The 16,554-nt window shown below is 43.9% G+C and overlaps 1 protein-coding gene and 1 long non-coding RNA gene across 4 annotated transcripts in view; both read right to left on the reverse strand.

The window, feature by feature from the left end:
* LOC309350924 overlaps positions 1 to 16,554 on the reverse strand; it is a 215,457-nt gene that overhangs the window by 158,987 nt on the left and 39,916 nt on the right. The gene's annotated exons all lie outside the window — the stretch shown is intronic.
* RXYLT1 (ribitol xylosyltransferase 1) lies at positions 1,624 to 15,539 on the reverse strand. Of its 3 annotated transcripts, XR_014160511.1 has the most exons (7): positions 15,130 to 15,539; positions 10,215 to 10,376; positions 9,013 to 9,115; positions 8,229 to 8,543; positions 5,568 to 5,738; positions 2,252 to 4,365; positions 1,624 to 2,010 (listed from the first exon to the last, which is right to left on the reverse strand). XR_014160511.1 is itself a non-coding variant. In XM_081878053.1 (6 exons), exons 1-6 carry the CDS (start codon positions 15,272 to 15,274, stop codon positions 3,945 to 3,947), a joined length of 1,317 nt encoding a protein of 438 aa, XP_081734179.1. In that variant the 5' UTR covers positions 15,275 to 15,539; the 3' UTR covers positions 1,624 to 3,944. The 3 variants fall into 3 exon arrangements, 2 of the variants coding, with proteins under 2 accessions (XP_081734179.1, XP_081734180.1); XM_081878053.1 differs by having other exon boundaries at positions 1,624 to 4,365; XM_081878054.1 differs by lacking the exon at positions 15,130 to 15,539 and adding an exon at positions 12,937 to 13,445 and having other exon boundaries at positions 1,624 to 4,365.

Genomic DNA, 16,554 nt, shown 5'->3' on the forward strand with positions numbered 1-16,554 from the left:
TTTCTGAACGCTGTATTTTGTTTTCTGGGGAAATGCTATTTGCAGTTCAATGCTGGGCATTCCCATTTTGGACAGATAATAATAAATGCCCCCCAAATTCAGGGGACCTCCCTGAATACCGACTGTGCTAGGCTTAGCTATGTTGCACAGCTGCCCTACACAAGGGCCGCCCACGTACCAGCTGCCTCCTTTTAAAAGAAAACAGCTGCCTTGTGGCTAGCTTTCTGCAAAAGCCAATAAAGAGCACCACTGAAGAGGCCATATGCAATGTTTTATTTCGTCAGACTCCCACTTTTTCATTCATTAATGGTTTGGGGTCGTTTGGGTTTTTTTGCATGTTCCATATTGCTATGGGTGGATGGAAAAAATTATTAGAAGATGAAAAATCCTTGTTATGAAAAACTTGGGATTGAAGATGGTATTCAGGGAATGTGTGGAAACAGCTATGCTCAGAAACCATGAAGTATGGAAGTATGATTTAGGGTTGTATCCAACCCTAAGGAAGTATGATTTAGGGTTGTATCCAACTAAGTTCTGCTCAGAGTAAACACACTGAAATTAATGCACCTATGATAGTCAAGTCCATTAATTTCATTGGACTGCTCTGAATATGAGTAGCATTGGATACAACCCTTTCAACTCAGAAATAAACTAGACTCCATGGCACAATGACCAGACTGGATAGCATACTGCTCAGAGAAGGCTTAGCCCCCTTGTTTGAGTCAATGAACATAGGTAACATCAAAATCACAGACCACACCCCAGTAGAAGCTACCCTTAAAATACGAGATGAAACACGAACCACCCCAACTTGGTCTTTCAGTCCCATCCTAAGCACAAACAAATTAATCGGAGAGTCTCGAGAAAACTTTCCAGAACTACTTCAAAGAAAATGACGCAGACAATATTACAACTTCGATCCTTTGGGACACAATGAAAGCAGTCCACCAGAGGAGCCTGCATAAAAGAGAAAGCATCCCTTAAAAAACAAACCTTCTAAAAAATTAGCAAAATAGAACAAGACATCACAACCCTCTCATCACGCTACAAACAGGAGCTAAAAGACTCCTTAAACTTATAGGACAAAAAAGAAGGGAAATAGACTCACTAGAAATCAACAAAACAACTATCAACATCCTATATTCAAAAAAACGCTTCTATGAGTAAGGAGGGAAAAACTCCAGACTATTAGCAAACAGGGGGGGGGGGAATCACTCAAAACAAGAATACATTGCATCACCAAAAATGATGGTAGCAAAGCATTCTCCTCCAAAGAAATAACCTCAGAATTTGCAAATAATAAAAAAAAAACCTCCCACAACTCATCTGAGAAGGAAATCAGAAAATTTCTAGCAGGACTGACCATGCTAACCTTAACCGCTGAAGAGCAAGAATTAATGGACAGTCCTATCACCCAGGAGGAAATAGATATGGTCCTCAAAAATCTGAAACCACACAAAGCCTCAGACTAAGTAAAAGAACATAAGCTTTACCACCCTACCCCTCTCCCTTCTCTCCCCCTCTTTTCTTCCCAACCCTACACTACATATAACACCAATGTCTCACAACAAATGTAACTGATGTGTAGAAAACACAACCTGAAGAAAGAGACAATGCATGTGCTTTTGTAAACAAGGAAAATCTTTAATCAATATTTTTTTTTAAAAAAAAGAAATAAACTGGACTATATTCAACTTACTTGTAGGGTAAAGTGTGTATACAATTGCAACACAACTTTTCTTTTTAATACTTTAAGTTCATCTTTTTAAAAATAGATTGATTCTAAACTGCATGTACTCTGTAGAACCCTTAGTAATGTGGAGTGTGCAAACACCTGCCTACACATATATGAGGGCCCTTCCACCCAGACCTGCAAGACATTAGCCCCATTCATATATATGGGATTGGTGACATGGCAACCAAAAATGCAATCACATAGAGGCTGCTCCTTGCAGCAAGTTGTTTGGCTGAAGTGATTCCCCCATGCATTGGCAATGATTTTTAACCATCCTATGAGTATGCACCTCATGAGAAGAGAAGACTCCCTGGAAAAGACCCTGATGTTGGGAAAGATTGAGGGCACAAGGAGAAGGGGATGACAGAGGACGAGATGGTTGGACAGTGTTCTCGAAGCTACCAGCATGAGTTTGACCAAACTGCGGGAGGCACTGGAAGACAGGAGTGCCTGGCGTGCTCTGGTCCAGGGGGTCACGAAGAGTCGGACACGACTAAATGACTAAACAACAACAACAAATGAGTATGCATTCTCAACATTAAAAAAGAAGAGACCCTCCCTGGAATACACTTCATACAAATGGCATCTGGACTCCATAGTCATTATGTAGTTGTGGTGGTTGTCCCCACCCCCACTCCCCATAGCTATTACTGCAAAATTACCACTCAGAGTGGATGGCAACCCAGTCAGATGGGCGGGGTACAAATAATAAAATTATTATTAGTTTGCATGAATTGGGTTTTGCTATGACCTTGATTTTGATACTGTGTTTAAGTAATTTGTATACCACTTTATGAACACAGAAAGTCTTTTAACACACAACCATAAAACAAGTTGTAATAAAAATTGAAATACAAGAATAAAACAGCTAGTCAGCAGAACAAAGACCCTCAAATCAACAGCAAGAAAGTCGTCTTAACTTGCCTCCCGAAAGATAACAGGGAAGAAGTCAACACGGCTCGCCCACGGTAGATCAAATTCCAAACTATGAGGTTACAAACAGGGAAGGCCAGTTTAGTGTGCAGAGGCCAATATGACCTTCACAAAAAAGCAGAAGCAAGTCATTTTTTAATGCTGATGGGGGGCAGCGGGAGATTGCTGTATTTTTCATACTAGAAGAGAGGCAATCAGGACCTGAGCTCTCCAGGGAAACAGATTGGTAGCCAATGCAGGAGTCTCAAAAGAGCTATTACAGGATGGTGCCTACTTGTACATGTCAACAGCCAAGCGGAAACATTTCACACTAGCAGAAGCTCCTGAACCATATTCAAATGCAGCTCTACATAGATTGCAATACGGTACTCCCATCTGAAAGTCACCACACACCTGTCTCTATGTCAAAAGTGGTGAATTCCTGTTACGAACCCCACCTTCAGATAGAAGTGGTAAAGTGTCTTGTTTGTGGGGGGACAGGAGCTCATCTGCTGTGGAAGAAATAGACTGAAACTTCCTGCCCACCAGCAGCTTACAGAGTTTTATTAATTCTCTTTGCTGGAAAAAGATTAGTTTCGATAATTTTATTCTGCTCACTGAACCTGTTTTATTCCACACTCAAACAAGCTAATTAAAACCCCACTGTGTTTTTAATCCTATTTTCAGAAAGTCAGGAAAACAATGAAATACCTCCATCATTTTTCTAAGCCTGTCCATCCTGTTGCACTGATGATCTTTGTTGCTGGTGATATTTTGCGGCTGGTTTTGTCGTTGCTTAGATTTAAGATACATTTCATTATATGTTCTATGGTTTTAATTTTTACTGACGAACCGCTCAAGGAACTTTAGTTATTGGATGGTAACTAAATATTGAAAATAAACAAATAAACTTATTGACGTGATTTGAGGCAGATTCTTCAGTGACAAGACTTTTTTTTTTTTTTTTTGTAAACTGAGTTCTTAATTAATTTTCAGGCCATTGGGCAACATCTAACACTATACAAGCAGCCTTCTGCTCATGCAAAACAGCGTCCTTTCCTCTTTTTCTCCCTGCAGTCTCCCACCAAATCTGCTCAGAGAGTCCCATAGTGGATGGGACTGCAAGGTGGCATGCGAATCCATTTCGTCAACACTGACAGCTGGTATTCATGCAGGATCCTTATATTATGGACATGCATTTATGTTTACATTTTTATTTCGTGGGGGGGAAACCAATTTGGGAAGCAGCTCTGGCTTCCAATGATCCGCATTACACTATAGCCTATCAGAGTAAGAATTAACCTCCTCCGTCCTTAGCTAAAAATGAATTTTCCAGTGTGCTAATAATTTTTTGTCTCATTTGTGCTTTGAATTGCCGATACCATTCCATAAGCTGTTTCCTCCTCTGAATCTTTTGTTGCAAAGTCATATTTTGCTCTTTTTCTAAAACGGCAGGAAGTTCTCTCCAGTTTTTAATAAAGATAAAGGGAGCTCCCGTGGTCTTTAGTAATTGCAGTGGGGCACTGTGGGACACAGATGAATTTCCGCAATTGCCTGGTGTCATTACATCTTCTACAACAGGAACGGAGCCAAATGAGCATGCCTCATAAACCCTGTAGCATTCTGTATTTACTCCCACTGGGCATAACGTGAGATCACTCTGTAGCAATGCGTCGTGGTAGTTTCGACGGCTCTCATTTGTTTCCTGAGGCCACCACCTAGAAAAAAAAGACAAAAGGATGCTGAAAGTGCATACTTCGTCAACAACAGATTTTGCGGAAAACAAAAGATTCACACCACATTTTTAGTGCAGCCGTTCGGTGTAGCAGCCACAGCTACAACAGTAATATCTAAGAACTGGGGAGTGGATAGTTTACATCACTGTTTCCCCAGTGCCTTCATCAATCATTACTGCCTTGTTTTAAAGAGCTTAATGGCTTGGATCCTAAGATAAGTTAACGTAAGGAAGTTCACAAAAGTAATGTTTCCTGTCCTCTCCTCCATCTCAGCAGCCTCCGGACTCTCATCCCACATTGTTCAGGTGACTATTAGGGGGCAAAGCGGGCTTTTGGGGGACACACAGAGATGGAACAGACCCAAGTCATTATGTTGATTTTCACTTATTTGTGAGGTTGATCAGAAAGAAAGAGTGCATATTTTAAACGATTTATAAAATAACAAACTAGAATAGTCAAGAGAATGAACAACAGTGCTTTGACCTTGAATGCTGCACATCTCAAACTATTTCTAAAGGATTTCCATTCAAATTCTATGCGTTCATACACACAGCTCAAAAATAGAGAGTGGTCAGGGATGATGGGAGTTGTAGTCCCAAAACATCTGGAGGGCTGAGTTTGCCTATGCCTGCCCTAAACGGCCTCAGCCCAGTATATCTGAAGCGGCGTTTCCACCCCCATTGTTCAGCCCGGACACTGAGGTCCAGCTCCGAGGTCCTTCTGGCGGTTCCCTCCCTGCGAGAAGTAAGGTTACAAGGGAACCAGGCAGAGGGCCTTCTCGGTAGTGGTGCCCGCCCTGTGGAACGGCCTCCCACCAGATGTCAAGGAAATAAACAACTATCTGACTTTTAGAAGACAGATGAAAGCAGCCCAGTTTTATTCTGTTTTTAGTATTCTGTTGCCAGATGGGCGGATCATCATCATCATCATCTTGGAACTCTACTTGCACATCATGATGCATATAGCAGTTTTATAAAGTGCTGGTATGGTACCATTATTTGAACCCTTATCATAAAGCCATCATCCAACAATTTTGGCATTTCAAAACGCGCAAACGCGCACACACACACACACCCCATGCGGGCAATTATTGCAAATTGGTATCAAAATTTTGATGCAGTCAACATAAAACATTGGAATTTTTAACTGTTAATATTTTTGCTGTTACAGGCTATAGTTCTTACTCTTCTCTGGCTGAAATCCAACAAAGCTTATCGAGTCCATTTTGCTTCAGGACGTCCACTAGGATCTCTCTTGTTGAATTCTTATAAATGGTTCCTAAGAAATTACACTGGTACGGTCTTGGCGTGTGGAGCATTGACCAACTCGGTTCAACTACAGGAAAGTATCTGTAGCTGTAATGAAAATAAAACATGTCTCTGTGTATGAAGCAGTTGTCAGGGGGGGAAAAACCACGAATGCAAGGATTTGGAACTATTCGTTTATGAAGGTTGCAATCCACAGCGTACTTACAGGACTGTAAAACACATTTCATTATGCCTACTTCAGACTGTAATCCTAAGCATGCTTTCCTTGGAGGAAGTCTCATGAGGGACTTATGTCTTAGTAGACATGCATAGGAATCTGTTTAGCAGTCAAACTTATCTATCTGTCTCCAACTCTGCTCACAGCCTTTTCCATGCTAGTCTGCCCCTTCATTTTATTCAAAACTTTCTATTCCTGATCTACATCTACTTTCTTGCTAGCAGAAGTGACTGGCTTCTTTAAAATTGACACTCCTGATTGTTTATTTGGTTACATGAGCCTGTTGAGAAGATGCAGAATGTAAAGCGCTGTTCATCCCCCCCTAATAAATGGTGCGTCAATTCAAAGGCTCTTTCATTTGGCTTTATTCTTTCATTTCCATGTAAGCCATTCACAAAAGTGAAAGGCATTTCCTTTCCATCTTAGTACAGCATTCACGACCACATTTACGTCAGCGGAGTACAACTCCCCAAGTGCAACCTTCGCACACAAGAACTCTCCTTGCTTTTTTTGTCTCTGTGATATTATTATCAACCTTTGATCCAAGGAAGGGCAGCCTGTGATCCCCCAGATGTTACTGGATGACTGTCTATGGCCACTGACCATGCTGGTTGTGGCTGTGGGGAGCTGAGCCCCACAACATCTGGAGGCCATAGGATCACTATTCCTGTTTTAGCCAATTTTTAACACAGCACAATCTACTGAGCTCCTGAAGAAATGGACCAGCAATGCATTCACAATCCAAGAACTTATTATTATCATCCATTTGACAAGTTATTCCACTTCATTCTAAGATTTAGGCTGCAAGGGAAGACCCCATGGTGAAACTCTTTTATAAGCATCTTCCATAGGATATACTGGTGATGGGAGGAGCCCTTCTTCTTGCCCCAAATCAGCTAACATTAATGGAGCAACAGAACAGTGGCACATGCTATAGTTATTTCCATCCCACCAAGAGTGCGGTCTGGGGGACCCAAATATCTGCAAAACTATGTTTCATGCAATTCTGTTGTGTTCAGATCCACTATATTACCAATATAGTTATGCAGCTGCCCCTCAGTGAGAAGAAGTAGTATACAAATATAAAATCAGATCTCTTTAATTTAAATACAATCCTAACTTTAAAAAAAAAAAAGAATCTCAATGTAAATGCTGGTATATATTAGCTGAAAGAATGCAACCTGTGTAGACATCACAGCAATCAGCCCTGTATACCTGAAGGAGCGTCTCCACCCCCATCGTTCAGCAGGTCCAGCTTCAAGGCCCTTCTGGTGGTTTCCTCCCTGCGAGAAGTGAGGTTACAGGGAACCAGGCAGAAGGCCTTCTCGGTAGTGGCACCTGCCCTGTGGAATGCCCTCCCACCAGATGTCAAGGAAATAAACAACTCTCTGATTTTTAGAAGACATCTGAAGGCAGCCCTGTTTAGGGAAGTTTTTAAGGACTGATATTTTATCGTGTTTTTAATATTCTGTTGGGAGCTGCCTAGAGTGGCTGGGGAGACCAACTAATCCAGAATGCGGCAGCTAGACTGGTGACTGGGGGCGGCCGCCGAGACCACATAACACCGGTCTTGAAAGACCTACATTGGCTCCCAGTACGTTTCCGAGCACAATTCAAAGTGCTGGTGTTGACCTTTAAAGCCCTAAACGGCCTCGGCCCAGTATACCTGAAGGAGCGTCTCCACCCCCATCGTTCTGCCCGGATGCTAAGGTCCAGCGCCGAGGGCCTTCTGGCGGTTCCCTCATTGCGAGAAGCAAAGCTACAGGGAACCAGGCAGAGAGCCTTCTCGGTAGTGGCGCCTGCCCTGTGGAACGCCCTCCCATCAGATGTCAAAGTGATAAATAACTACCTGACATTCAGAAGACATCTTAAAGCAGCCCTGTTCAGGGAAGTTTTTAATCTGTGATATTTTAGTGTATTTTTGGTTTCTATGGAAGCCGCCCAGAGTGGCTGGGGAAACCCAGCCAGATGGGCGGGGTACAAATAATTAATAATAATAATAGTAATAATAATAATAATAATTATTCTGTACAAGTTGACTCAGAAGGAAGGGCCTATGTGCCCAGTGGAGTTTTCTTCCAAGGAACTGTTCACAATTGAATTCCCACCCACTTAAAACTGTAGTTCAATCAACAAATCATTTCTGATTCTTAAACACAATAATCCTAATCCCAAAGTGAAAACTAGCACTATCAACAATAGGAAAATACTACTTTTTGCTTAATACAGCTATTCTATAAATCATTGTGTATTCAACGTATATCCCATCTTAATTAACTGTTATACACGTAAATACATATGACATAATTTTTAGGCATATGCAAATTAAAAATATTTTCCTGAACGTTTTCAGGACTTACGTAGCAACTCCCAAAGGCCACTGGAAAATATCTTCTTCGTTCACTAAGGGGCTGTCGTATATTACGAAGAGCAGGTCCACAAACCCCCCGTATCTTTTTAAGTAAGGGGAAATCCATTCATTTTTGCACTGTTCATTTCCAAGCAACACAACAGCAACATGCTGCAGCTTGTGAGTTTGTACTAATGTTTGTGCATAATGCAGCCACTGAGTGGCGTAGGAGATCTTTCCTTCCTCTCGGCCATTCAGCACTAGAACCACATTGTCAGCTTCTACTGAGAAGTAGCCGGGGACAACAGCTGGACCCGTAATGAAGCTGTGAACGACAAAGCACAGGCATTGCAAGGCTTACAGGTATTACAAATAATGCAATATAACACACCAGGTGGACATTTTAAATAATAGTTATCACTGATGCTCAAAGGATTTTGCTCTATTGTTTTTGTAATGGAATGAAGAGGAACTGTGCAATTTCTCCCAAGCAATTAAGACCACTATAAGGCTTTGTCCTGCACTGTCTGTTGCTGCCAACTCTTCATGGCCTGACCCCAAGGCTTGTTGTACCAGCAATATATATATATATATATATATATATATATATATATATATATATTTACACACACAGAGAGAGAGAGAGAGAGAGTGTAATCACATTATTCATTGTTGAATAAACATTCTGTTTGGACAATTTCACTAACTAATGCACAAAATTACCTTAAGTATGTTCACTGAGCTAAGAAATACTGCCACAACTAAACTTAAAAGAGGTATCATACAATTGGTACCTGAAGAATGATTTCCCTGCTGTGACGCTTCCTTCTCTCCACTGGGCTGACACATCAGCAGGCTCAAGAAGACCTTCAAAGATATGCTGCCACAGGTAAAGGCCTATGAAAACATGATTTATAGTTTGAACAATATGGGACGCATCTGAACTCCTAGATACCTTAACGAGAAATGAAGACAAAAAGAAGCAAAGCAGGCCAACTCCAATAAAGCAACACAACTTGGCAAGGTAAATAAAGGTCTGCAATAAATAAGAGCAATGAAGGGTGCTTTAGAGAGGGGATCTAAGCAGACGAGAAAGCAGGAAACCTACAGGAGTGCTGATGCATGCAAGGTGGACTTATATCTGCAAGGTGATATAAGGCTTTGGGATATTTGGCATGGAGAGAAGCCCTGGCCCACTAGGAGGAAAACCTGATAGCAGAGCTGCCTTTGACAGATCCCACTCTCAGGCTAATATTCCACCCCATTCAGTATTGAAGAAAGACACCCTCAGAAACCTTAGAAGCATCATAGAGAGTGTCCGTCCATTTACCACTGCAAAGGGCTTTATACCATCAATGTGAAATCAATGAGAGAAATACAGAAAAATAGGAAAGGTGTCAGGGACTGGCGGGGCTCCAAGGAAAGGGTGGAAAAAGAAATGGGGCCAAAGGCTAATCCAGCAGAAGGGGGGAGAGATTTATGGAGGTTTGTGCCTTCCACAAGGCAGGAGCCAGAGCTGAAGGAGGAGTCTCAGCAAGGTAGCAGGAATGGACTTTTCCTTGGGGTTTACTCCTGAAGCCTTTCTCATGAATGAGTATAGCCGCAAGGCAGCGGAGTTTTAGGATCAGGGTTTTCCTTCTCCTATGGCTACCCTCCTAGGTTGATGAGCCCCATCTGCCCCTGTACGTTCAGAAACTTTTAACATCTGTAGTCAAATTAATTTTTAAATCACTGGGCAGGAAATGTTATGCTCCATTTTACAAGATATGATCCTAATAATATCTACTAGGAAGCTAGTCCAATGGAAGTTAACAAGGCTTGCTATCAGCAAAGTGGGCTTGGAATCCTGCCTAACATTATAATCCTAAACTCAAGTTATGAGGAAGTAAACCCACTGAATGCAATAGTTCAGTAATGAAATGTTAAGGATCGAACCAAAGGAGTGAAGCAATATTATTTAGAAACAGCAATCACATTGCTAATGACAAGCGCTTACCAATAGCAGCTTTCCCCCAAATTTGTACCCTCAGGTCTGTTTGTTCCTGTTGCACTTGCATCTTTTTTAACAGTTGAAGACTATTTGCAGACTTCCGCTGCAAATCGTTTTTCTCATCAACTTCCCAAGGATTCCATTCTTCAGTTCCCAAAACAGCATGTTCTAAGAATAAAAAATGTAGACAACGTGAACCATTACACCAGAACTTTGTTGAATGTGTTGTTACAGGCCCGTGCTGTAGATATACTAAAACTGTGACACCTGAAGTGCATAAATACTTTTTTATATAATAAAAAAAAACACGGAAACATAGCTCAGCATATGCTTTCTATGCAAATAGTCTGTCATGACCCCAAAGTCCAGCAATGATCAAGAGACCAAGCAGAAGGCTACAACATCACTGGTTAAGAAGCCAGATTTTGTTCCTGACAGTGATCCTAATGCTGGTAATCAGGGGACCACTGAATCCAAAACAGGCAGGAAGGAGCCACTGAACCAAATGCCACAGCATCAGAGCCCATAGATTGGAGCCAGGATCCTTGGAGATACTTTCACTTGAATCAAGGGTCCCAATAGTACCCATCCAGTTCAACAGGTCATGGAATACAGTAGAAATGTCCACCCTCATGCCACAGGGTTGACCCTTTAAGAGGCTTTTTCTCCCAAAGGGGGAAGCCTGGGAAATGTGGATTGGAGGCAGAGACTCAAAAGGCCTCAGTTCACTTCCAACCCTTGTTTAGAACAAGTGGCTTACTAGGAGCTTTCCACGGTGCTGAAATTATTCTGTGGGCTCCTTTGTGAAACCAGAACAATACATGGTCCCAGCTTCTAACCCTGGCTGCAAAAGATTTCTGTCTGAAACACTGGAGATCCTCTGCTGGTCAATGCATATAATGTTGGGCTAGATAGACCAATGGTCTAACTTGGCATAAGGCAGCTACCAAGGAGTCAGTTATAACTCTTTGTGATGTGCTTCTTTCAGTGCTGTCTCTCATGACTCACAGACACACAACTGTCAGGACCATCTTCAGGACGCTCCCAACTACGGGGCACGGTATTGCCACCTCCTTTGGTTCAGATGACTCGTGCATGGTGCCCTTGCCTCCTCAGTTCCACAGGAGCAAAAAATGGCAGAATAAGGTAAGAGCCATTTAACAGGCTGGCGTGCAGCAGGTACTTGTCAAGAAAACAGTTCACAAAGCTATCATGTTAGAACTCTGGGAGCTCTCCAGGGTCCTGCAGGTGTTCTGTGTGCCTTGAACTCTTGATGGGACACAGGTGTGAACCTCAGGTGTGTACTGTCCCACTCCTCTCCAACTCCTCATCCCCACCAGGCTTGCCCATTCATTTTCCCTTTCCTCCATCCTAATTGTGGTAAGCAGTTCTTCCAGGAGGGAGTTTCACTTGGCTCAGCTGGTAAGGCTGCCTCTTGTTGGCTTTTCTACCTTCTTTATGAACGTGTGTTTACATTTTTGCTCCAGTCATTTAACTTCGTAGAATCAATATGTAACAGCAACATACACAAGAGCTCAGTAAAGTCACAGCAGCTAACCTATTAGTCTTAACCCCTCTTGAATTTTTGGAAGAAGGGAGAGATTCTCTCAGGTAGCTGCTTACGTTATTATGGAGAATGTAATAAATCACCCATTGCATGCCTGCCTGGCTACCTTACGGGGCATGCAAACTGCCTTCCTTAAAAAACTGAGCCATGGAAAAGCAATACCACCCAAGAAAATATGATGAGCACTTTTACTGGGGTAGTGGTAATGGCTACCCAACAGGCCAACACAGTTTAAACCTGAAGCTCTTTCCTTCTTCCACTTTACACACACAAGAAAATAGAAGAATGTAAAATGTAGCAAAGTGCCCATTATTAGAGAAACTAAATCCCAAAGTGCACTATGGCAACATGCATGTGAGAGTTTCCTTCACCATGCACACACTGATCTTACGAAGCAGGAGAGAACTATTGTAAGCTTCAACCATGTTAGAAACACACAGTTGAGGTGTTTGCTCAATATTAGTAGGCCTTGTGGCTCTGACTTGGCTGAAGCAGGAACTCAGAAACAGACATTCAAACTAGACAGCTGTTTCACTAAGCAGTGTTATTCGTACCTATGCACACCAGAGGGCAGATGAGCTTGTGTAGGAACTGCAAGCCTATATTGGATGAATGAAGAAAGGATTGTTTCTTTGCACTTCTCCTTTCAACAGAGTATGCATCCAAAGGAAAGCAAAAAATTGCTAATAAATGACATCTGTGCTCAGGTGCACATTTAGACTGATCCTACCTAAAGTGCTTTTAGGAGTTTGGAAGAATTTTCCTGCAAACCTTGGTTGTTTCACAAACTGTAGGGACCCTCTCCACAGTCTTGTCCTGTCCTTCATTTTGGTTGCCACACATAATAGAAGCTTGGAGAAAACTGAAGTGATTGGGGGGAAAAGGATTCAGGGGCATTCAGGGGGAAAAGGCCCAACTTTTATTACAAAGCTTGTAATTTCCAAACTCTGCCCTGCTTCGACCACTTGGAAATTGCAAGGGTTTGGCAGACCACTTAATGAATTTTCTGCACTAGGTGCTAAAGTATTTTGGAATTCAAATTTCAACGCAATAAAATACAATAAGTAATAAAAGACGTTATAAAAAAAATACGGATAAAATCAATATGACTATTTCAGTGTGATGGATATGTCTGTTGTGCTAAACAAATTTATTTCTTACTGTTTCCATTTCCATATGTATTAACTCTCCATTCCTCTTCAGTGCCTTATCTGTCTCTTTTCCCCATTTGGGTTCTTCCTTTGTTTTGATGCCAGCCCTGAACTTATTCCTGTGAGGAAGTCAGAGCCTCTCTGCCCCTCGTCATTTCTGGCCCATCCCATCCATCTTCCAGGCAGACTTCTGGGTTCAAAGAAAGACAGAGCAGCCACTGTGCTTATTCACAAAGCATTCTTCACACATAGCTCCACTGCTCCACAGAGCTGCCACCAGAGAGTTGAAGCTCACAGATCACTGGAGGTCTGTGGACCACACTTTGGGAACCCCTGGTTTACTCAACCTGCAATTCAGTACCAACTGTTTCCAAGCAATACAAAGTAATACTAACAATAACACAAAATATGATAGACAATCTACACCACTTTCTTCCTATGCTACTACCTTAATGAAAATATAATAAATATAATGAATACTTATGCTGGAAGCTGCTGACTTTACTCCAAAACGTAAAATTCTTGTTCTAGGGCCTAATACATAGTCTACACCAGGCACAGGCAAACTCGGCCCTCCAGATGTTTTGGGACTACAACTCCCATCATCTCTAGCTAACAGGACCAGTGGTCAAGGATGATGGGAATTGTAGTCTCAAAAAATCTGGAGAGCTGAGTTTGACTATGCCTGGTCTACACCAGCCTTTGCTAACCTCCAGATGGCTACTAGCCAAGGCTACAGCTACTCGCCATGATGGCCCTGCTCTGCTCCACAGACAGAGGAGCTGATTGAAACCACAGGAGGAGAGAGTGCTCTTGTGCTCAGGTCTTGCTTGTGGGTTTCCTGCAGGCATCTGGTCGGCCACTGTGAGAACAGGATGCTGGGCTACATGGGCCACTGGCCTGATGCAGCATGCTCTATGTATGTTCTTAGATGTTGTTGGACTACAACTCACATCATCCCATCATTGGCCATGCTAGACAGAGTTGATGGGAGTTGTGTTGCAAAACATCCGTACGGCATCTGGTTTATACTATGAAGTAATCACCTGATAAGGGACGCGGGTGGTGCTGTGGGTTAAACCACAGAGCCTAGGACTTGCCAATCTGAAGGTTGGTGGTTCGAATCCCCATGATGGGGTGAGCTCCTGTTGCTCGGTCCCAGCTCCTGCCAACCTAGCAGTTCGAAAGCACGTCAAAGTGCAAGTAGATAAATAGGTACCGCTCTGGCAGGAAGGTAAACGGCGTTTCCGTGTGCTGCTCTGGTTCGCCAGAAGTGGCTTAGTCATGCTGGCCACATGACCCGGAAGCGGTACGCCGGCTTCCTCGGCCAATAAAGCGAGATGAGCGCCGCAACCCCAGAGTCGGCCACGACTGGACCTAATGGTCAGAGGTCCCTTTACCTTTAATCACCTGATATTAACATCTGCTTCAACAGTTAAATACCAGTTTGTGACATCTGCTTGTAATACATTTGCTTAATGAAAACAATGGTGGCAACCTTAACCTGACACCGTTCCAACCTCTGCATGAATCTCGTTTCCTATACTTTGTTACCATTTTCTAACACAATCAAGCCCCAAAGAATCTACAACAATATTTACCTATCCCTTTCTCTTCTTAAAAGCACTTTGGAGTTCTTGGGAAGCGCCTGATGGTACAAGACTGTGGACTCTCAGAATCTGGCCAGCAGGGGTGCCAACATGAATAAAATAATGGGGGTGGGAAAACGGGTAAGCTCTGCCCCCACATAATGGATCACAAGGCAGGCATGCACACCATTAGACTGGCAATGCCCATCCACTTTGAGGGTCGGCCCCTTCAAATATTTTGGGGGGCCCCTGGAAGTGCCCTTGGCCCCTAGAAGTCTGCCCCCAATGTTGGCCAGTCCCCTGGATACATCACTTGAAGCACCATATAGGAACAGAATAGGACTTGTATGTGCCTGTCCTATCTTGCAACATTGCATTTCCCCATAAACTCTAAATGCAAATCCTGCTGTGACGGGGAGTGCAGAGAGTCAGCCTCTCAAGGAGCCAAGACTGCAATGCTATACACACCTAAAACTAAATACTAATAATAATACAGTAATAAATGACTGTGGGGATGCTTGTCATACAGAGAGCAACAGGGCAGGTGGTGGGGCAGCGGAATTAGAGGAGGCGGCGGCGGCGGCGGCGGGAAGGAAGGAAGGAGTCCCCTTTACCTCGCCCCTGCTTCTCCCTCGGGGCGGCAGCTCGCGAGGCGGCCGGGCGGCGGGGCTTCAGGAAGACGCTGTAAGCCGCGTAGAGGGAGAAGAGCAAGTAGGCGGCCAGCAGCGCGGAGCACAGCCGCTTCCGAGTGAGCCGCATCTTTCACGGCCCCGCGGGCGCCGCCATCTTGCCCGGGAAGTGACGCGCGGAGGGAGGCTTTGCTGCCCTCGCCTGCCCGCCAAGAGGCGGGCGGAGAGAGAGAGGCGGGCGCGCCCGGAGGATTCGGGACACGCGCGTCCCGGACGGACCCAGGGGGGCTCCGTGGGTCGCGCGCGCTTGGCTCGGGCCTGGTTCTCCCGGGGAGTCTCGACAGCAACGGGACGAGGGAGGGGAGCCTGCCTGTTTGCGCAACCCTCCCGGAGAAGGCGAGGGTCTCATCCTCCGTGCGTGGTTTCAGTCCGCAGCGTCTTCAGATGGGGCTGGGAAAATCTCTTCCCCAAAAAACCCAGAAGAACCTTTACCTGCCACAGGCTGCATGCATTACGCAGCATACATTCAAAGCATGGGCGTAGCCGGGGGGTTGGGGGGTTGGGCAGCAGCCTAAATCAATCAAAACCCTAAATCAATCAAAATGAATGCAAATCTGAGGTTCCCAACAAAAATCCTGCCTACACCCATGATTCAAAGCACACCCACCCAGGAACCTGCAGTTTAGCCATCACAGAACTACAATTTCCAGCACCCTTAAGAAACTATCGTTCCCAGGGTTCCCCCCCCCCCCCGAGGTGGGTGTGCTTTGAATGTATGCACATGCAGCACATACCCTCCAACATTTCCCCAATGAAAATAGGGACATCTTATTCCAGGGTCAGCAAACTTTTTCAGCAGAGGGCCGTTCCACTGTCCCTCAGACATTGGGGGGGGGGGCGAACTATATTTTTTGCGGGGGAGGGAATTAACAAATTCCTGTGCCCCACAAATAACCCAGAGATGCATTTTAAATAAAAGCACACATTCTACTCATGTAAAAACACGCTGATTCCCATACTGTCCGCGGGCTGGATTGAGAAGGCGATTGGGCCACATCCAGCCCCCATGACTTCCATGGCAGCAGCAGCAGCAGCAGCAGCAGCAACAACAATATTATTTATACCCCACACATCTGACTGGTTTGCCCCAGCCACTCTTAACAGCTTCCAACATATATAAAAACATAACTAAACATTAAAAAAAAAAAAACCATTTCCCTGTACCTTCTAAAGGTTGTATGGCTATTTATCTCCTTCGGGGGTGCATAGCTCCATACCCTCCAACATTTCTCCAGTGAAAATAGGGAGGACATTCCGGGATCAAATCAGAAGCCAGAACGGCTTCTGTAAATCTGGGATTGTCCCTGGAAAATAGGGACACTTGGAGACCAGTGGTTCTCAAAACTTTCC

The sequence above is a fragment of the Podarcis erhardii genome (assembly GCF_964252035.2).
Source record: "Podarcis erhardii genome assembly, chromosome: 10".
Lineage (NCBI taxonomy): Eukaryota > Metazoa > Chordata > Lepidosauria > Squamata > Lacertidae > Podarcis > Podarcis erhardii.

What these genes read in the sequence shown, in the direction of transcription:
- RXYLT1 (XM_081878053.1), bottom strand. Translation starts at nt 15,274, where the DNA reads ATGCGGCTCACTCGGAAGCGGCTGTGCTCCGCGCTGCTGGCCGCCTAC. An exon ending in TGGCCTTTGGGAGTTGCTAC is followed by an intron (nt 5,739 to 8,228) that starts GTAAGTCCTGAA and finishes TTTTCATTACAG; the next exon opens with CTACAGATACTTTCCTGTAG. An exon ending in TGGATTTCAGCCAGAGAAGA is followed by an intron (nt 4,366 to 5,567) that starts GTAAGAACTATA and finishes TTTTTTTTCTAG; the next exon opens with GTGGTGGCCTCAGGAAACAA.